The sequence below is a fragment of the Nestor notabilis genome, unplaced genomic scaffold, assembly GCF_000696875.1.
Source record: "Nestor notabilis isolate BGI_N333 unplaced genomic scaffold, ASM69687v1 scaffold35233, whole genome shotgun sequence".
NCBI lineage: Eukaryota > Metazoa > Chordata > Aves > Psittaciformes > Psittacidae > Nestor > Nestor notabilis.
In genome coordinates this window covers 1-21,637 of record NW_009922093.1, presented here as the reverse complement: position 1 = coordinate 21,637, position 21,637 = coordinate 1, and the positions used below count along the sequence as shown (strand labels likewise).

Below are 21,637 nucleotides of genomic sequence, written 5' to 3'. Positions count from 1 at the left end.
AGGAATCTGCCTGAGTGAAAAATTCCACAGATTTTCATGGAAGTTATTCCAGCTTGGCCCTGATGTAACTAAGCAGACTCTGGTGAAACAGGATGAGCCCAGGACCAAGCTGTTCCTTTTATTTAGTACTGTTCATTTTGCATGTGATGCTGGATGTTGCCCTCCAGCCCGGCCAGGTTTTGGGTAGCAGAGCGAAAGGTGCAGCACTGACAGTGAGTGAACAGCAAAGCTTCCCGTTGCCGTGGCCAAACTGCCAGGCTCCCAACTATTGTGGGTTTCTAAGGTTACTGGAATTGCCTGAGCCTAAAAGAATGTCTTTGTAGCTCCTTTTTAAATCCTTTGTGATGCTGCAGAACGGGGGAAGGGAAGAGGTGAAGAGAAGGGGGAGGAAGGAGGGAGAGAGGTGGACAGTTCAAATCTGTCACATCCTGTTAATTCAGGGAGCAAAGAGGGTTGAGGCTGCCCTTCCCTATGTGTGACATTAAAAAGGGTGACAAATTCAGTTTTGATCTATGCAGGAAGAGAATATTTTCCATCTGTTTATTATTTTTATTCAGGCTCATTTGCTACCCCCTCCCAAGCAATGACCAGTGTAATGATGTTCTTTCTGCTCTCTGGGACAGAAACATTAGAGGTGTAACAAAGCATTTAAATTCTTCTGTTATTCCAAATGTCTGGTTAGTTTTTAAGAGTTCTGCACCCATTTCATGCAGCTGCAGAGAGCTCTGTAGCACGTGTATGAGCTGGACAGGAGACCTGCAACACCCATTGGGTCATTCCACGATTTCTGAGTAGACATGCTGGAACAGGCTGTAAATGGGGAAATAGCTGAGCTATAAACTAATTGCTCTGTTCTTGCAGTGATTTTTTGTCCTGTTACTTCACTGCTTAGAAAACAGGGGAGCCAGTGTTGGTGTTTGTGGCATGGATAGCACAGTGCAGGGGAGAGGTTTGTCTGTGAGGAGTTGTCTTTCAGAACTGTTCCACCTGCTGTTGCTCAGATTTCACACAGCGTGTGAGCTGCACCTCAGCTGAATGCTCTCAAAATGGAAACCACTGACAGAAGGAGCTTTAATAGGTTAGTTATTAAGAAACATGTAATGGTTTCCCTTAGCTTTATGCACACTGCTTGTGACATGACTGGGGAGAGGGGTGGATAGGGAGCCCTTAAAGGGATGGCTGAGTAGGTCAGACAGTAAAAACAGACACACCCATGTTCCATCCCTGGTTCTGTGGCTGGTGTACAGGATACACTGGGGAATGACTTCCCATCTCTAAGATATTGTTGTAATAGTGTATTCGTATTAGGCACATAGCCCTCTCTTTTCGAGACTTCTAGGCTCTGAAACTTGTTGGAGAAGCTGCCTGGTACCTGTAGGGTCTTGGAGCACAGCTGCAGCAGAGCCCTTGCCTGACCACCTCTGAGATCTGAACAGAAACAGCAGGTAGGATGCAGGAGGTGCTCTCCTGGGCCCACTGCCTGTCATGGACAGCAGGGAGAAAGGCCTGAGTTCATGGGGTTTTGCTTTTTTAAATGGCTCTGATTCCCTTTGCTTTTCTAGTGTTGCTGGAGAGAGTATTTCAAGATTGTGCTAATCTGTGACATAACACCTTTGAAAACTAGCCTGATGCAAGCAGCCTTTTAGCTCAGATAGAAAAACAATGCCCTTTTTCTCTCTTTCTCCCCCTCCCCTCTCTCCCTCCAGTCCTCTCCCAAATAAAGCTGCCACGCAGGGAAGCACAGAAGCTCCCAGGCTCTCCTGTCAGAAATAGAGCACCGGCTCCAATTTAGAATATCTGCTGACTCCTCTAGTCCAGAGTGAGGACTATTTTTGCTCAGTGACTCGCTCTAGACATTGTGAAGCTTGAAAGCTCTTGCTGTTATAATTGCTGTCGTCTTGCTGGACTCCTTTCTTTCTCTGAAAACCTATATTTAAAACAAGAATAATGACTGCTTGTAAAATCCTTTAGTTCTGCGAGAGATTAGAGTAATAACAATGCACTGTTTGTGGCGTTGGGCAACAGCTAAAGCTCCGGTGAAGGTGGATAACAGTGAGCCAGTCATGCTGCGCAGGGTGAAAGGGCTGCTCTGTGTGGACCTAGCAGACTTGGAGGTAGGTGGTGAATACAAGCTTCAATCTAACCTATTAAAGCTCCTTCTGGTGATGCTGTTTGCTCTCTGTGAACACACAGCTCTGAGGGGTGAGGAAGCTTTGAACCCCCACCCCAACCTGTGCTATTTCTGTTTCTTTGTTATTGTGCCTCTCACCAGTTTCCAGACAGACTTTTACCATAGAAATAGTGGTAGAACTAGTGTGGAGCAGGCTCTGCTATGGAGCTTGGCTAAGGCTCTTCTGGAACTGTCTTCTTTTGTCTAGGAAATGCTCTTGGTTTTGGCTGGGAGTCCCAGCGATTGATTAGCACTGTGCGCCTGTGGTTTAGTACTGAGAATGATGCATAAATTACTAAATACAATGGACTGAAACTGGAAAAAGAGATACTTGAACTGAGCACTAGAAAAGACAGGGCAAGGAACCAAGGAACCGTAGACAGAAGATACATTTAAGCTGTGTAGTGGTCTTCAGTGGGTAGAAGTTGCTCTGAAAACAGAACTAGAATAATATACTGATCTGGATTGTCCTGCTCCCATTGAGAGTTGGAGTCAAGAATTCAGGTGGGGTGGGAGGGAAGGAGGATGTGAACAGAGTGCTGTCCCCACTCTTAGGCTGATGGAAGAAACCTCTTGCAGAGGTACGTACTTGGTTCTGGGCTTGGGGCATGGGTGCTAAACCAGAGAGATTAAAAATCTCTATTGGCTTATTTTCTTCAGCACGGAAAGAAGTCCTCACTGCCTTTACTGTTGTTCTTCCCAGAAACTTAACTATTATATTTGTGTCTTCCCACATACAACTTGTCACCGTCTTAAAAAATAGCATGAGAACATAGTTATCTCCTTATCATCTTCTGAAACATGCCTGAACCAGCCCTGCTCCCCGTGTAGCAGGGGTTCCAGTCAATCAAGTTTGGAAAGCTGTTTTTAGAGTAGATAACTCTCATGCACAGGGAGGGGCAGATCCTGCCCCAGAGCTTGCTGGCTCTGAGCAGAACTGTGCCACCAGGGAGACTGCCGGGGCAGATGGAACAGCGCTGGGTTACGGCTCTTCCACTTGGGGAATGTATTTGACTCCTAATGTATATATTTCTTTGTAATACCTCCTGTTTGCTTGTGAGACTTGTCTCATTCCCCATTTAGTGTTATGCCAAAGACCTGCTTTCATGTGAGTAGTCAGGAGTGGTTCCTGAGCAAGCCAAAGGCAGTACTTGGCACATCGGGGCAGAGCAGGGCTCGTGCCTTGAGGAGGAATGGTCTGCTGAGAGTCTCCTCAGGGAAAACCTGTGGAGGATGAGGCATTGGCATAGATTGACACTGAGAGATCATGGCAGATGGTTGTACTTGCACAGACTATGATCTAGTTGATAACTGATGGAGGAAAAGTATGGGCTTTATGTGTGTGCATCCTTACTTTGGTTGGGGGAATAGGAGAGGCAGATTTGCCTAAGCCTATCAGGTTTCCACAGCTGTATCCTCTCATCTTTCTCTGTCAGCATATCTGCATGAACAGACCATGAGGACTTTGGCTCTTGGCTCGGGATTTCCATGGGCATGGCAGCGGAGGCTCTGGCTGGACTGCCAGATAGCAGGGACCCTGAATGTGTTAATTGTGTGTATGCAAATTAAACGAGTCCTGCAGGCTTCCTGCATCCAAAACTCCATCGCTGTGTTCCAGCTGAAGGCCCCTCCCCAGTGAAAACAGCCCTTGGAAAATGCTCTCTTCCACTGCCAGCGTTCCCTTCCCCTGCCAAGGGGTCCAAGTGCCCCTCACAGCCTTGTCACTGTGAGTCACTCATGGTCAGCAGGAGGCTCATGGTACCCCTCAGGATCTGCAGTGAAATACTGCAGCCCCTACAACTGCCTTCCCACAGAACAGTAGTGACAGCAGCTCTCCCGGCCACTGAATGCCCTAGGACTGTCACCTCCTCTCTACCATCCGTTGGGTGAGAGGTGAAACAATGAGGAGGGAGACATTATGTTAAACCATAGCCTCTGGATGCTCACAGCTTAATGCAAGCTAGAAATTCCATGAGAGAGGCTTTCCAGAATGCCCACTAAATCTCCAGAAATAATACAACAATGTTTCAGTACTTTCTCCACTGGCCACCAGAAAACTAGAGCAAAATAACAACTAGCAGGCACAAGATGTTCTTAAGAGCATCCTTACATGCTTTGCTTAGAGCTATCAGTGGGAATTTAAGCACTTTATGTAATGGGCTTTCTCTTCTAGCATCTGCTGCCTTATGGGGGATGACTGGGGAGGGAATGTATTGATTTAAGAGGAGGCATTTGGGGCCTTTGGTAACTGCCCAGCTTCAGAGGAAGAGCCGAGTCTGCCAGGCCGAGGAGCAGGTCAGGCTGAGGCTGCAGGCTGCGAGCAGCAGCATTAGCTCCGTGGGCTTATCTGCAGGATGGAATCTTTACCAAAAATAACCCATCCACTGAGGTAGATACCAGCATTTTTGCCATGTTTCAGGGATTTAAGTAAGTTGGACACCAGACAACATTAAAGACTCTTGTGAACTCTTCACCCTGACTAATTGAGGCTAACCTTTGGATGGCTTCTTGCATACCCTGTGATTTACTTTTGTCTCTTTCAAACACGTGTAACATGACGTGCACTGTCTGTATGTCTGATAAGCAGGAGGGCTTTGTACAACAGTCCTCTTACCTGTTACAGAGAGGAATAATTTCCTGGCTTGGGCTTTCTAGCATCACTTCTGCTGAGCAATGTGTGGTGGGTAAGGCTTTAGCTTTTGCTGGCAGTTTCGAGGTGCTGAAAGATTGAAAGCAGGTTCTGTCTCTCCTGCTTTTTCTTTGTTCCTTTTTTAATCTGACCTAATTATTAGAGTAGTATCTGAATATCTTGCAGCTTCCCCTGTCACTCTGCAGTCAAGGCAAGGCATGCCCAGGGAGGTGGTACTTGGCTTGGCCCTAATACAGGCCTTTAAGCTGCATTTCTTTAAAGCCACAGCACCCATGAAGAAGCAGGTAGAGAGGGATCTGTTGGACCCACATTTCTCACCCTCAGTGCTGAAGATGGGGTGTAGCCCCTTTGCAAGGGCCCAGAACTGCACTTGCGCTGGGGGTTGGAGCCCACCACATGCTCCTCCGAGATGGACCCTGTTGGGGCACTTCGAAGGGGACATTCATCTCCTCAACAGCTGAGCCACAGCATCACCATCATCAGAACCTGGTTTAGGAGCCGCCTTGAACTAGCGACCGTCACATTATCACGTTGGCCGAGGGGCTAACACAGAGCTAAATCATATCAGGCCAATCTTGCAGGGATCAGGTTGACCAGTTTTATATTAAGCCACCACATATGTGCAGCACATGAGTGGCTGTTTAAAGAAAGCCTCTTACTTCCCCTCCCTCCCCCCCTCTTTAAAGGCTTATTTCTTTTGTCGCGTGTCATGGGGGCTGGCAGCAGGTTCACAAAGTCTGAGCTCGCCCAGCTCAAGGTCACTGGGATTGTTTAAATATAATCTCCTTTTCTGTACTTATACTTTCCTACAACTTGCTGTTCTGTCTTGCTAAAATTAAACTGTTGAGCAATAGACCTGCCTGTGGTGGGAAAGGTTTGCTTTCCCCAGGAAATCTTTGTCTCCTCCACTTCACTGAATGACTTACTAATAGTTCTAATAAGTTACTGGTTACACGTGTGCCATGCGAGGGATGGGGAGGGGAGGTGGTGCAGGGTAATGTGGCTGGGTAGCTTGCACTGGGATCTGCGATGATGGTATGAACACAGTGGCTACATCATCTGGGCTGTTTCCTTAGTGGGGAGTGGTGGGGTGAGGAAATGTTTCAGGATAACTCAAGGACATCGCTGTTATCCCACTTACTGCAGGACCGTGTAAAAGCATGAAATGGGATAAATGTTTTTGTAAGAGACGTTGGCTTTCCCTGGTGCTTCCTAGGGAAACATTAGCTTCCCTGCTCCGGAGCACAGGGCACCCGGGGTGGTGTAGAAAACTTAATGTATTACAGTATATCTCACTCTGTGTTTGCCCCCCATCACTGCCCCTTTTACAGCTGCTGGGGATGTCCTGCATCAAAGCGCCCTTGTAGTACCACAGAACAAAGATGCCTCTGTCAGCTGGGGAGAGGAATTCAGGGGGAGCTGGGGAAGTAGCTAACTGTAAGGCTTGGATTAACTCTGTTGTTATCAGCCCAGTTTGGTTGGGGCTCTGTGTAAACAAACCGGTACTGGCTTGGTGCTGGAATATTTGAGTCATGGAAACCCATTCCAGTTTCTGGTCAGATGATCTGAACCCCTGGGGGGGTTTGTCCTTTGGAGTGTAATAACAGGTTAGGGATCCCAGGAGGGCAGATTTTGCACTGTGTTTTCACTGGAGTCTATGCGCTTCCTGCATTTTATCCAAGTGGAAGACATTCAGGAAGAAGCTTTTTGGGGCAGCCTTATTGCTGCATCTTGGTGGTGAGGGTGTACAGAGAATTGAAATAATAATAGCCAGCATCAGCTGGGGTAGCTGTGCTTTTATTCTGCTAATATTAATTATGGAAAAAGAAAACACACCCTGACTTCACTGAACTCTGGCTCTGCTGTGGCCCTGCTTTGTGCTCACGGCTCATTTAAATTCCTGGCCTCTCCTCACGTCAGCTGTGTTGTGTCTCATCCGATTCGGGCATGTGACAGAAGATGCAGGATGCATTTCTCACACTTCTGCCCTTTCTTAAGTTATTCTTTTTCCTCTGCTCCACGCAATAGTTACTAAAAATGGAAACTATGTGATTCCTCTTTGTGTCAGCACCTACAAAGCTCCAAAGGTTGGGGCTGTTCTAGCACTGTCACAGTTAAAGTCAGAAGTCATGCGTCAGACCTCAAAGGCATGAGCCCGGATTAAGAAAGATGCAATTGTTAAAGGACACTCAACAACATTCAGAAGCAGGGTTTCAGAATCTGGAGCATTTCAAGCTTTTTGTTTCTCTAGACAGTGAGACACACTTTGGAGCTTCCCCTTCAAATAAACACTAAAACCCTTTTAAATAACTTGATTCCAGGAGTCAAAACTTTAGGAAAGAGGCCAAATATTGTGAAATTTGTGATCTCATTGGGAGCAGGGAGGTTTGTTTAGGCAAAACTTTCAGGGAAATTCTTGGGTATCTGGGTTAAATATCCTGGTTTTGTTTATTAACTACAATTGCTGCAGACTTACACTGGAAACCTTTGAATGGGGGAGGAGGGAGGCAACACAGCTCGGTTCTGTGTCAGGAAATACCAGATCATTTCATGCTTTCCAGTCTCTTGTATCTTTTGTGTGTGCCTGATCTACACCTTATCACTGTGGGGGCTTTGGTGTATTAAAATGTACAAGGAGTTCTGCACAAGTATCTTTCCAAGCAAGATACGGGTAAGGCTGGTTCTCTAATGAAGGAAAAATTGCTTATGGAGGAGGTCACTATCTCTTTGTCAAAACATTGCATTTTGTTAAATGAAAGAAGTCATTTTCCTCACTGGTTTTACTTGTCACTTCCCTACTGAAAAGCCAAACATCTTTATCTGACATTTTTTCAGGTTTTAGGCCTGTTTTGTTTCTGACTGCTACTTCCAATGAAAAAGTTACGCTTTCAGTAGCAGCTTTTCAAAAATACTGAGGGAAAACTTTCCACAAGGGGAGAGGAACACTTCCACCACCCCTAATCCTAACTGAAACACCAGCGAATGACCATAACGCCCTAGTGATACAGAGCAGGCTCCAGCAAACGCCTGGTCTCTCGTGCTGCAGAGGGGAGAGGGGGCTGAGCACTGCTGAGATCTCACCGACCCGGTGATCCTCAAGAGATGCACTCCCAAAATGAGTAAACCATGAGTCAGACCAGGCAGTGAGACAGTGGCACTATTTAAAGTATATCAGAACAACATGTGACAGCCTTATATATGTGTATTAAAAAAACCCATAAATGCATCATCTTGTTTTCTGCAGAGGATACCAGAGGAGCTGACCTTAGATGCCTTACTAGAAATGAATGAGTCAAAGGTGAAAGAAACAATGAAGAGATGTGGTGCCAGAGATGAGGAGTGCTCCCGGCTCAATGGGGCACTGAGCTGCTTGCGGAAGGCAACTGAATCAGGTACAGCCTGCCTTGTGCTGTGGCATTAGCTTCCCAGCAACCCGGCCCCCTCCTGCTTCCTTTGCTATGAGACAATCTGCAAAGTCCTCTACACAATGTCTCTGGGCATATTCTGTAATCAGGCTCTTGGATGTACATGAATTGGCACTGATCAGACTCATCTAGAGCTGTGGATTTGATTTGGTTTTGACAGCATGTCAGATAAATAAGTAAATGGAAATAACTATGTAGAAATATCCTCTCCTACTCGATAGACTTAACCCCTCTCTGTTCAGAGTTGTGTCTAATGCTCCAGTTAATCCTCCATCATTCATATCCTTGACCTAACAAATACAACCAGATTTCTTGTAGGTAATCCCCTCCCCAAATATTGCTAGCTCAGAGGGAAGGTGTAATTCTGTTTGGCATTACTTTGCTCAGAAGCCTGAGTATTGTTCAGCTCAATGCTTTGGAAGAGAAAAACATTGCTCCAACAACCCTTTATCACCGAATTGTGTAGTGTGCCAGTTGATTCACTTCTCTTTAAATCCCCCTGCCTCCTGCTATTGTTCTTTGCTAGAATTGATAGAATTGTTAGCCAAATTCCAATAGCAGATTCAAGAGCTAGACAGAACTCTGATTTACCTTGAAATTATGGGAAGCAGGGTACTGTGTAATTATAGCAGGCAAGTGGATCTGACAGAGTTATTTAAGATCAGTCAGGCTCAAGATTCCCAGGGTGCTGCATCACCATCTTCCCCTGTCACCTTCCCCAGGCTATGTTCAAAGGCATTGTAAAATCTGTTTGTACAGAGAGTTTCTCACAGCTCACTGGTACTAATGTGCATCAGGTCTTTCTCCATAGCAATTACCAGTCTGTCACTGCAAGCTGGTGTTTCCTGTTGGTATTATGACAGTTCATCCCATTTGCAAATCATAAAGATTAGTTAATGGAAAAGTCAGCAAACAGCTCAGTTTCAGATTTCCTTTTTCCTAATCTTTTTTGTCCCGGCTTGTTAAATCTTTCCCATCCATACTGTGGCAAAACCAGCCGTGCTCAGAGGTCGTGGCATTCACTCATAAAGAAAAGATATTTTTTAAAATCCAGGTATCTGATCTCTTTGCAGCCACTGACTGGTCACCAGGACATCAGGCCCTGAAGCTTTGACTTTTCACCTTGGTTTAAGTCATTAAGGACAGAGAGTTATCCTGAGAATTAAGCCTCTGAAATCACCCCAGTGATCTGTGCATTCCCACTTTGCTGCCTGCAGGCCTTTTTTCCCCCATTTATGCCCAGAACTGGTCTACGAGCTGTGCTGGGCCATGCAGAAGTACAGTGCTAGGCAGTGCAGGAGGCAGTGTGGCCATCGCAGCGGGAGAGAGAAGTGGCCCAATGAGTATGAGGAGCTTCTAGTTACTCCTTATTCCCAATCTAATGGCCCTTCTCAGTTTAAGTGCTATTTAGCACTTCTATTGGCTAATAGAAAATAGTTTCCTCTCTTTACCAAAGAGCAGTCTGAAAGCAGACAGGCTACCAGGTTGTTTACACAGATTAGTACCAAATCCACACAGGTTTGCAGTGGGATGTGGGTGCCTGTTCTATGTAGGTATGTTTATCCCACATGCTTCAATAGGCCCAGTCTGTTAAAACTCAGCCCATCTTAGAACATAGGACCTGATTTTAGCCTTTGAAATACATAGCTACAGATAGCAATGAAGGGTAGTTACTGCTGTTCTTGTTTTAAAGGTTACTGGAGCTGATGGGTGTTAGGGAAGGAGGAATTAAGCTGGCACCTTGGCTGGGTACCACACAGGGGAAAAAAAACACCTGGTAGCCCAAAGCAGCATGATGTGGTGTGTGTCTGTGGGTTGGCTTTCTTTCTAAGCAGTCACTAACACTGCTGTGGTTGGTGAGCAGGCGGGGAGCTGAGGGACGATGTGCTGATGAACCTCTCTGAGGCGCGCCGAGAGAACAGCTCCACCACCACCGAGTCCCCCGGCTCCGCTGCGCCCACATGGACCCCCTCTGCACTGCACCCTCCCAAGGGCAACAGCCAGCAGCCACGCTCTGTGTCAGTCTCTACAATCCCAGGTTCAGACCCTCTCGCCTGCAGTCACGGACCTTCTATCTATGCAGAAAACCTCCTGGACCCTTTTGCATTCCCCGCACACAGTGGAAGGTTAACGCCAAGGACTCCTCACAGCATCACCATCACTCCTCCAACCACTCCTCAAACCAAGCGGCGGCACAAGCTAAAGCCACCACGGACTCCTCCTCCCCCTTGCAGGAAGGTTTTTCAGCTGCTACCTAACTTCCCAACCCTCACAAGGAGCAAGTCCCATGAATCCCAGCTGGGGAACAGGATAGATGAAGTTCCTCCAATAAAGTAAGCATGACACTTCCTCCTTCCCCACAGGTGCTGGTGGGCTGTGTTCATACCAAAGGGCATTCAGTGCTCCAGTTCTGACTCTCCGAAAGAGTTGCCTGGTCATGATTTCACTGTGGTGTGAGAACCTCTATCAGTAGGATATTCTAAGATAACCACAAAACCTGCTTGTTAATGGTGTACTTCATTTGAATTCATTTGAAATTGCACCTGCTGGGGAGGTTGGGATGGCTGCTGCTGTGTAAGGGCCCCAACCAGTTTTTCTAAAGCATCTAATAGCCAATTCCATGTACTAGAATTCTCTTCTGTCCTTAAATGTTCCTCACGGTTCAGGTGTAAGTGGCTGGTATCCTTTTATGTTTTTATCTTAAGATGTATCTTAGCGGCTAGTGTGAGCTTTAAAACACATTTATTACAGTGTTACAGCTCCATAACAAGGCAAATGGTCTTAGGCTGCACCATTTTATGGACTGATCTAGGCTTTGAGATACACTTTTTTTATGTAGGCAGGATGGAGTGTAATTATCTAACATATAACAAATAGTTGAAGTGGGGAAAACAACGTGCCTTCCAGAGCCTCTGCCCATCCCAAAACATCAGAGACTTAGGTCAGCATCCAGATTCTGCAGCAGGCACTGGATCATTACAACTTACACTAACTCTTTGACCACCTGGAAAAGTTCACAGAGCCTGTTCCGCTCAGGACCTGTTTGCCCAAATTACATTCCCATCTGCAAGACACAATTCAGGTGCACTCTTGTACACTGCACTCACAGGCTGGAGCTCTACCCAGCAAAGACTACCCATTGTAAGCAGGAAAATACTGGCTATGCAGCAACTTCAGGAGCCTTCAAAACCAGAGATGTTTGCAAACCTGATACCAAAAGCTGCAGGAAGGAGTTTCTGCTCTAGCAAAGTGTGTATCCTGTCACATCAATATCAATGTCTAAAAATGTGTATTTTTTCTCTCTAGGTTCGGTAAGAGATTTTTACAGGGCTGTCTTCATTTCATTGAGAGAGAGAGAAGAACCTGTCCTGTCAGCTCTCTGTGATCATCCCTGTGCAGCCGCTGGAGGTCCTCAACAGGGCCTTCTGTCCCAGAGCTGCTGTTAACTCTAACAGGAGCTTGGCCTACTGGAGATCTGCAGGATGTTCACATGGTCTTTTTTGTACCTGGTATTTCCTCAGATGACAAGAGCAAGGAAAAGGAACACTGGTCTTTAAAGGGCTACAGCAAGGGGGTTGGGTGTAAATGCTTGTCTGTGACTTCAGACAGTTGTTATCGATGCCTCTTGGTACTACGAATAACTTCAGATCTTACTATTAAGTATCTCTGGACATTCATTGTCAAGTATCTCTGTAATGAAATCAGACTCTTTCATACAGCCTTCTGTGGGATGCTCCCCTGATGCTGATGAGTCTATTCATGTGTTTAATGGTTTAATGTTCTTGTGTTTTTATCCAGTGACGTACTAATGCCATTTAGCATGTTAGCTAGGCTGGTGTGACCACGTGTGCCTGTCTCAGACACAACCTGTAGCCTTGGAAGCTAATGTACAGAGATGGGGGTCCCTTGGTTTTAGCCATCTTAACTGTTGTATTGTAACTAATTAAGATGACTCTGCAGTTGGATGGCCACACTAGATATTCCTTGGAAAAGCAACTTCCAGCCTATTCTAAGGTGCTGAAGACCACAGATGCCTTTAAAAGTTTACTGGAATAAAGATAAAAAAGAATCTGGTGCCATCTAGGGTCAAATAAAGAGACTGGCTTTTTGTAAGCATTGACAGTGTCCAGCCTTGAAGCTGTGTTGATACTTGCAGAGTTGAGTTTCCTCCAGATTTGCAACATGGCTTAATTCAGGAACGATGCCAGAATCTAAATATTGGAGAGTTTTTGGGAAGTTACGTGCGATACCCACTGGAGTGCTGAGCTGGCGTTCTGAGGTCTGCACTTCCAGCTGGCTGAGTGATCTCACATAAATCTTTCTATTCTTCTGGGTCACATTGGCCCTGTCTATAAAATGGAGATAATGATTTTCAATGTAGAAAAATATTATCTGACACTGCATGAGAGCTGGGTGGTGACATCTGTGGTAAACCAATGGGGAATTAAACCTGGCTTTCCACTTTAAGAATGGCCTGGACCTAATCAGATGGACTCTGCAATCCCTAAATGTAAAACATAATGATTTAACAAAAAAAAAAAAAAAAAAAAGAAAAAAGGAAGAATTATGATTCCACAACCAAATCTGATCTTACATTGCCTCCATGTGAGAACTAACACCAGATAGGATCTGGTAGTAGCTTTGCAGCAGAAGGCAAAGCGATCTCAGCTGTGCTACTGACAGTGTTGTGGCTGCTGGTCCTTACCTGTGACAGTGATCACGTTGTTTCTGCCTAGACTGATCAGCACAGTTGTGAGTGATGCCTCCCTAAAACATCCTTTTGTTCTCCACCAGAACTCTCCCAAGGATCCCCTCAAACGGTACGAAGAGACTTTGGCTTAGCTGTAACACACAGGTAAGCAACACGCTGCGGGAGCCCTAGGGACAGACTGAGGGGTCCAAGCAGAACAGAATCCCAGCGTTTTAGGATGTTTGTAGCAGTCATGACTAAGGTTGGACGTTGGATCTGGTGCCTCGTTTGCCAAGTTCAGCCTTAACTATGTATTTCAGCTTCATTTCTAAAGCAGTCCAGCCTGTCGCGACCTACAAAGGTTAATTTTCCTTTAAGCACCAGTGACCATCGTTTTTCCCCTCTTGTCTCTATTTAGGTTCTCTACAAAGTCTTGGTTATCTCAGATTTGCCAAGTCTGTCAGAAGAGCATGATGTTCGGGGTGAAGTGTAAGTACTGCAGGTGAGCACACAGCAATCATCTTCAGAAGAACTTTGCATGTGTTTCATTGAAGTTTGCCAGTAACACGTGTCCCTTGATGTGCTGCACCCTTAGCAATGGCATCACTTTTTCAGTGAGCTTCTGAACTGGCAAAGGGAGGCTCTGGCACAACTTACACTTTAGGTTGGCAGCCTGACACATGGATGAACCAAATCCAGTTCCCTGCCACAGGCTTCCTACCTGATCATGGGCAAATCTTGCAGTGGGAGCTGCATACCAAACAGCAGCGAGGATTTTAGTTCTCTGTCTGGGTTGTTAGTCCAGAGCACTGAGATTTAGTGCTTTACTGTAGCTGGATGAGAGTCAGTGAAGGTAACTACATTAAAAATAAATCAGATGCTAAGATATGTATATGGCTTTCATTAGCCTAATGACACACATAATAGGATTCTTCATATGAATGCATGCTGCTCTGGGGCCAGGAGCATTCCAGAACTCCCTCTGAGATTAGCATAAGAATTACAAATTAAGGGTAGGCTTCCTCTTCTGGGGAAAGAACAAGCTGCTATTTAACATGTAATGTATCTCTTTCAGATTAAAATGTCACAACAAATGTACTAAAGAGGCACCTGCCTGTAGAATCTCCTTCCTTCCCAGTAAGTAATTTTCTGCAAGTTCTTGGCATTTCAATGTAATTGATGGTATCACAAGAATAAAAAAGTCTGATTAAAGCTTTTTTTCCTCCCTTCTCCCACCTGTTTTTCAGTAGCAAAAATAAGAAGAACAGAGTCTGTCCCTTCTGATATCAATAATCCAGTAGACAGACCAACAGAGCCACAATTTGGAACTCTTCCCAAAGCACTAACTAAAAAGGTACATGGTGACTGCAGTGGGTCTGGTGTCTGTAAGGAAACTCTGCTGTACCCGAGGCTGGGACAGCTTTCCTTTCCCTGATGTTCAGTAGACATTGAGGGCAATTCTGTCTTCCTTTTTATTGTCTCCTTACGAGTGACTTCCTTCGCTTTGCAGGAGCATCCACCAGCAATAAACCATCTGGACTCCAGCAGTAATCCCTCTTCTACAACCTCATCCACACCCTCTTCTCCAGCCCCTTTCCAGTCTTCCAACCCTCCCAGCGCAACACCTCCCCCAAACCCCTCTCCCATGGGCCACAGGGATGGACGCTTTAACTTCCCAGGTAAACACGGCTTTTTCAGGAGACCCCTACCAAGATCAGAAGGGCCTCTATACACTCAGAGGCTGATAAGTCTTCACAGGCAATGGCAGGTTTCTGACTACATGGATGGTTGTATCTTTAGCAAGGTTTGAAGGTGTATTTTGTTACCTTATAGAACAAAATTGTTCTTACAAGTTTTTAAGTGGTATCAACAAGGTACCTTTGCAGGAGACATTACTGAGGAATGTTTGCACCTTTCTTAAATTATTTGATCCCTCTTCTCCTTTTCTGGAAGGGACTAAAAACCCATTATATTCTTTCTCCTCCCTTCTCTCACTGTGCTGTGAAATGCATGCTGCCTGCTGTGCTGGGTCACCAGTGGCTTTAGATCCTAAATTGATTGCTAGAGCAAAGCATACAAATGAGAACCTGAGTGAATTACTTTACCAGTGCCTTCCAAAAGATAACCAGCAACAAACAATTCTAAACCACTGACATACACATATGGTAGAGAAGAATTGGCTCTACCTGCTTTACAGATGAGGAACCCAAATGTGCAGTCTTTATCAGTCAATAGAGGCCAGAATCTCTTGACAAAGGCAAAGATTTACATCGTGAGAATAAATTTAATCCCTTTGATCTGGAAATCGAGCAGCATGTGGTTTCGTAACTGCTCCATCTAGCCTTCAACACTGCTGTATTTTTGCATCAAGCTCTTGATCTGTGAGTGGAAGTTGCTATTTCAGCTTAGTCAGAAGGAGCAGAAGCAGAACGAGCTTAGTACAAGGATTCTACTGCAGCTACTGCGTATTGGGACATTCTGCTCAAGTTCACTGAAACGCAGAGAACAGTTTGCAGATGGCTCAAGAGCTTCAGCTGCTCTGGGTGCACCTCTGAAAAGCTGAAGACACGAGAGGGCACCGGAGCACCAGCCTTTCACACCCCTGGGCCCCTCAACTTGCCTCCGCCACTTGAAGCCTGAATGTGTTGTTTCCCCACCAGACTGTTTGCTTACTAGCTCTCATTTGACAAGTATCATCTGTTGTAGTCTTTCCAAAATGCATGTGCTGGAATTCACCCCCTCGAGCAGGCTGATAATCTACTAATACATTTCCCAGCAGTGAGCTGGGACTAATTCATGGAATGCATATGGAGCACTCACTGATGATCCTCTAACTTGTTTGTGTTGTTTTTTTCTCCTGATACGTTTTATTTGCTGTTCTTTTTTTTTTTAAACAATTAATCCAAAAGCTGCCTACTACATTCAGCACAGACAACAATTCATCTTCCCAGGTGAGTTCATGGGTTTAATTCTACTAACCAGCTCCTACTGCCGAAAAGTAACTTGTTTGTAAACTTTGCATGCTGCCTGAGAACAGTAATTCTGCTTTTAAAAAGAGCATCTGAACCAGTTCAGGCTTTCTGTTGTCTCAGGATGGAATTCAGGCCCCTCTCTCCTAATAGGAGGTACTGATGTGATTTACGTACTAAGGTGACACTTTAGATAGTCGGTTGGAAAAGAGCTTGCTGCTGTTCTGGGGGTTCTGTACACAGCAGTGTTCTTTCTTTTAAAAGGCTCACTTTTAGGGGTTTGTATCTAGTATAAAAGGGCACTGGGCAGACTTGAAGGCCTGTGAGCAGTTCACAGACAAGGACTTGAAAGACATTACAGATCAGCAGGTGAACGGGAGGAAGTCTGGGCTTGGTCAATATACAGGCATAGAGGTCCTAGGAAAGATGAGCACAGTTTTAACTTAATGGAAGTATGAAATCATATTGTCTGTGGTTGAGTTTACTTCGTAATTCCTGAATAAGCAGCAAGTAATCACTATTGCAGTGTTAAAACTTCCGATCTGTAGGAGATTAAAGTGTAAAATATGTATCATGAATGTTCCTATTTTCCCAGAAATTCCCAGTCCTGCCCAGACAGCACAGCCTCCAGAAACAGCTGCAGAAACTAAGTAAGTACAGCTCTAAATTGTTCTATTTGCACAGTATTTACCGGGTGAGCTTCAGATCAGTCTGAAAACTCCGTGTCATGTCCAAAACTGAACTTAGCTGAGAACTCCCAGGGTATTTAATTAAAAGAGAATGGCACACCTGGCTGCAAGCAAACATCTGTTCAAGGATCTGCATTCTGTGGCATGCAGAAGATTTTAGCCCACATTGCCAGTGCTCACAATCACTTCTCTGATCTAGATGCCTCAGTAGGAGGAATGGGAATATCCATTACCAGAACACATTGTAGTGATGTCGCCATGCCCCTGCCAGATCAATTCCTACCACTTAATCACTGAAAATCACTTCAAAGGCTTTGTCCCTCATTTGCTAAAGTAACCTTAGAAAGTCTTTATCTGTTAAGTGGAGCAGTAATTGTGTTTTTCTGTGATGCTGTAAAGATCTGTTCTCCATTTGCTTCCTTCACGCCACTAAAAGCACACGCAGCAGCCCCTTTTCTGACTCGGGTGGATATGCAAACGTCATTTTCACTGTAATCCTCTCTTCTCTTGTTAGTGCTGATCAACAGCCTGGCACACACGGAGTTGAATGTGAAGCAGAGGTAGGTTTTTTTCTGGTTTGCCCCTCACTTTTCTACAGATTCATCTCTATAAGGGATGAAGCCTTTCTTGTCTGCACCTGCACACAGACGTACGGATGTCAGATGCCCACATCCAACCCCCGAGGTTCTCTCAGAGCAGCCTGTGCTGCTGGCTGCTCCTGCCCCTCAGAGGGGGCTCTCAGCATGTGTTTGCCTTCTCTGTTTGTGAGCAGGTGGAGGAACCAGAGGCTAATAAATCAGAACCTGAAGATGACGAGGATGAGGTGGAGGATCTGCCAAACAGGCGGCCCCGCTTGCAAGGGATGATTTACCGCAAGCCCAGCCAGACCAGCGTGTACCTGCAGGAGTGGGACATCCCCTTTGAACAGATTGAACTGGGGGATCCCATTGGCCAAGGGCGGTGGGGGAAGGTTTACAAGGGGAAGTGGCACGGGGAAGTGGCCATCCGGCTGCTGGAGATAGACGGGAACAACCAGGATCATCTCAAGCTCTTTAAGAAGGAGGTGATGAACTACAGACAGACCCGGCATGAGAACGTGGTACTCTTCATGGGAGCATGCATGAACCCCCCTCATCTAGCAATCATTACCAGGTAAGGATAGAGCAGCGTGGTAGTGTTTTAATATATACATATTCTGTAAGTTAATATTTATTCGTTACGTAGAAAAAGAAGCCTCTCGCTGTCAGGAGGTGGCAGACACGCAGGCTGCGTTGCTCAGTTTTGGATACAAGCGTTGTCTCCTTCTAGGGAACATGCAATATTTTTTGCCAATTTTCTTTTTATTTTGAATTCTTAAATAATAAAATTCAAAATGTAGGAGGAAAAAAAATTTGGAACAGGCTGTTCCTCTGCCATCTCCTTCCAAATGGTTCCAGTGCAGCAAAGTGACAACAAAGCAGTGTGTGAGGCTGATACTGCACCAGTTACCTTTGCTGGTCCTCTGAGGGACACTTGGCAGCAATGGTGCTATTTTTGTCCCTCCTTCATTTTCAGTATTTAGTTAGGAATCATTTAGCTCCTAAACAACAGCTTTTTGGGGTGTTCCTGTGCAGGTTGAATTTATTGAAGGCCAAGGGCATTCCACTCTCCTAGTCCTAAAGTCCTTCAAAGTGTGATTCTCAGCAGTGGAAGAGGGCTGGGATTCTGTCACCATGATAAGAAACCCAACTAGACATCAGTATTACCTTCCTATTTCCCTTCTGTATTTTGAAGACCTTTTTCAGGATTGTTGTTCCTCTTTCCTGTAGCTTCTGCAAAGGAAGGACACTTCACTCGTTTGTGAGGGACCCCAAGATATCCCTGGACATTAACAAAACCCGGCAGATAGCACAGGAGATCATTAAGGTAAGAGACGTGATGCTAAGGGAGAGCTCTGCTTTGGGGCAGAGCTGAGGGGAGCAGTGAAGGAGGGTGTGTGGGGCAGGGCTCCTCCTCTCCTGGTCTCTGCCGTCGGTAGCCGCAGCTGAGCTGGTGCGTTCGGAAGCAGATGGCGTTTCCTGCCGGAGCTGCACAGTCTGCTCTGGGCTTTCAATATTGCTCAACTGAAGAAGCGTTTCTAAAGCTGCCAGTTTCTTTTCTGGCAGAAATACGCTGTGAATTCAGTGAGCAAACTCGTGTCAGCTCACGCATAGAGGCTTCAGAGTTGTGAGGTCCACAGCCACTCACTGCTCCAACTCGGAGTATCCCCCTCCAGCAGCCCTGCTACGCAGAGGATGCAAAGCAAGGTGGAGGTGGAGCACTACACCGAGATCTGCTCCCTTGCCCCCTTCCTGCATCAGTCGGATGCTGTGTCCTCACTTACAATTCATCCTTTATGCTGGGCTGGGGAGGGTCAGGGTGTGTTCCAAGCAAAGCAGGGCCCGAGTCAGCAGCTCGTACCTAGTGACAATACAATTAAAAGTTTCCATCTCCACGTGTTTCCCAGGGCATGGGCTATCTTCACGCGAAGGGCATTGTGCACAAGGATCTGAAATCCAAGAATGTTTTCTATGACAATGGGAAAGTTGTGATCACTGACTTTGGATTATTTGGAATTTCGGGTGTGGTTCAGGAAGGAAGGTAAGTGGAGGTTTCAGTGCTGGATCTGCTTCTGGAATGGTAAATAATGGTCCAAGAGGGAAACGCAGTTACAAGGGAGGAGCGTCGGCTGCTTTAGGACATACTCACAGTTTTGGAATACACTTTGTTTTCTTTTTCTAAGCAGAGTTCTTGCTACAGTTCCAGTAGCTCAGGGCTGGGGAGTTCTGTGTGGGTTAACACTCAGAACACAGAACAAACAAAACTAACCTTAAGCCCCAGAGTGAGCTGGGGGGTCAGGCTAACACATGCAGGGGTTTTAATATGGCACTAAAATTAGGAATGAAATGGCATCAAACACAGTCGAGTGCCTAAAGCCCAGGCACTGGGTGAAGCACAGAGCTGGTCTGTTCCTGGCTGATGTAGCAGTGTTTCAGTGTCACCTCTCTCTTTGGAACTCAGGAGGGAGAACGAATTGAAGCTGCCTCACGACTGGTTGTGTTACCTGGCCCCCGAGATTGTTCGTGAGATGGCCCCTGGGAAAGATGAGGACAAGCTGCCTTTCTCCAAAGCTGCGGATATCTACGCCTTTGGGTAAGAAAGGGACACCTGGGAATGCCACGGGAGCTTCCTAAAGGAGATCTGTTACAGGCTGAGCCCTGTGGGTCAGCTGTCCTCTTCTCACACGTGGGATTCCAGCAGGGATGCATTTTCCTCACCTACTACAAAAGCCACAGGAGGAGCCCGGCTGAAGGAACAGGAGCAGTGACAGGGTTTCTATCTTTCCTTAAGAGCAGGCAAAGGCTTGATTTGCTGTTGCTGTTGCAGGACTGTGTGGTATGAGCTCCAAGCAAGAGAATGGCCTTTCAAGACCCAGCCTGCCGAGGCGCTCATCTGGCAGATCGGGAGTGGCGAAGGGGTGAAGCAAGTCCTTGCCACAGTCAGCTTGGGGAAAGAAGTCAATGTAAGTACCTTGGTGGCAGGAATCCTTCCACAGAGCTATTGATCAGGAAAGAGGGGGCTGCTTAAAGAGATTTATTTTACTCATAGCTCTAAGGATAACGGGCAGGGCAGACACAGATTAGAGTGGATGCCAGGTTAGGTACAAGCCTCTGCCCCTGACTGCCACACGGAAGTAGACATCCACCAGGACACTGCTGGATTATAAGAATGCCCAAGACCTCTATTAAGCAGTACCTGTGGCTGGGCTTGTGCCAGTCCCAGTGCTGTCAGCTGCTTGCTCTGCAGAGCTGGCCTTGACCCGAACAGAGATCATGAGCCACAAATACTCCTTGCAGGAGATTCTCTCGGCGTGCTGGTCCTTTGATCCCGGCGAGAGGCCGAGCTTCACTGTCCTCATGGATATGCTTGAAAAACTGCCAAAACTGAATCGTCGGCTCTCCCACCCAGGGCACTTCTGGAAATCTGCTGAGTGAGTATTTGCTGCTGCAAGAACACTGACGCTGCTCAGAATTTGCTAACTGGTACTTCTGTGCTGTGCTTTGCCTTCCTGGGGGCTGGCAAACCTCTACGGGCGGGTAACAGCGGGCTGTTCTGCTGTTGAGTTACGAGGAAGTTATGCAATTAAGCTTGAATGCTTCAGTTAATTTCCTACTTTAACATATTCGCCTCCTTCCTTCAGTAGATTATTTATCCTGCTTTATGTTTGAACTACCAGGAGTATTGGCAAGGGCCCATCCTGCCCCCAAAGTGGTTAGAATTTCCCTTGTAATGTGGTGCCGAGGAAGGGAAGGACCAGAGAATGTGACACTGTTTCCCTTTGAAATTATTTTTGCCTGGATGATGGACTGACCCACACAAACCCCACACGTGTTCATGGGGTTCACACAAGTTACTACCCTTTGCTGAAAGCCTTTAACAGGGAGAAGCACCTGAAGTGTCAGTATTAATTATTGGCACTGGCAGCTGAATTAGTGTTCAGTGAAATGAAAGTGCAGCAACTCAGCTGCTGTTCAACTGCCTTACACTTGGGTCACACCTGGGAGGAGGCTCAGGTTCCAAACCCACAGAAGATGCTTCACCTCCCCCCGAGAAACATGGCACTAACCCTGCACTGAGTTCTAGTGTAACCTTTATAACACGTAGTTCTCAAGGGCTTGCTTTAAATAACTGGAAACTAACTCTCACGGTGTCTTTTTCCCTTCCCTCCCATATTTCTCTGTAGGTTGTAGCTACTGGTGCAATAACGGGCTCCACCTTGCATGTTTCCATGTGTTGTATCCTAACCGGCAACTCGGACAATCACCTTCCATTCAAAACCAAACCACGAAATTAACCCCGGACATAACCCACGCTCGATCTGAGCTCCTCCTTTTCTGCCTTTCCCGCTTGGTGTGGGCTGCTCGCTTCAATAACAGCTCCCGTCTGCAAGAGGCCACTGTCTAACACCGCGGCACCGCGCGCTGGGGAGCGCTTCCGCGCGGCCACCGGCCCTGGGAAGGGGCTC

General features: G+C 46.3%; 1 protein-coding gene across 2 annotated transcripts in view; it reads left to right on the top strand.

Annotated features, from left to right (window-relative positions):
- The window catches only part of KSR1 (kinase suppressor of ras 1), a 22,063-nt gene extending 1,457 nt beyond the window's left edge, over positions 1-20,606 (top strand). Inside the window, exons 1-18 of one of the 2 annotated variants that reach the window (XM_010011442.1) lie at positions 1,838-2,114; positions 8,065-8,212; positions 10,110-10,578; positions 11,552-11,556; positions 13,040-13,100; positions 13,354-13,437; positions 14,011-14,072; positions 14,183-14,289; positions 14,446-14,614; positions 15,845-15,886; positions 16,500-16,554; positions 17,108-17,153; positions 17,366-17,745; positions 18,402-18,498; positions 19,079-19,212; positions 19,633-19,764; positions 19,999-20,134; positions 20,469-20,606. In XM_010011442.1, the coding sequence (XP_010009744.1) occupies positions 1,998-2,114; positions 8,065-8,212; positions 10,110-10,578; positions 11,552-11,556; positions 13,040-13,100; positions 13,354-13,437; positions 14,011-14,072; positions 14,183-14,289; positions 14,446-14,614; positions 15,845-15,886; positions 16,500-16,554; positions 17,108-17,153; positions 17,366-17,745; positions 18,402-18,498; positions 19,079-19,212; positions 19,633-19,764; positions 19,999-20,134; positions 20,469-20,606 (2,382 nt within the window). In that variant the 5' untranslated portion in view covers positions 1,838-1,997. Of the gene's footprint in view, positions 1-1,837; positions 2,115-8,064; positions 8,213-10,109; positions 10,579-11,551; positions 11,557-13,039; positions 13,101-13,353; positions 13,438-14,010; positions 14,073-14,182; positions 14,290-14,445; positions 14,615-15,844; positions 15,887-16,499; positions 16,555-17,107; positions 17,154-17,365; positions 17,746-18,401; positions 18,499-19,078; positions 19,213-19,632; positions 19,765-19,998; positions 20,135-20,468 lie in introns of those variants that run through there. The other variant, XM_010011443.1, reaches the window with a different exon arrangement.
- Positions 20,607-21,637: the final 1,031 nt, after the last annotated feature.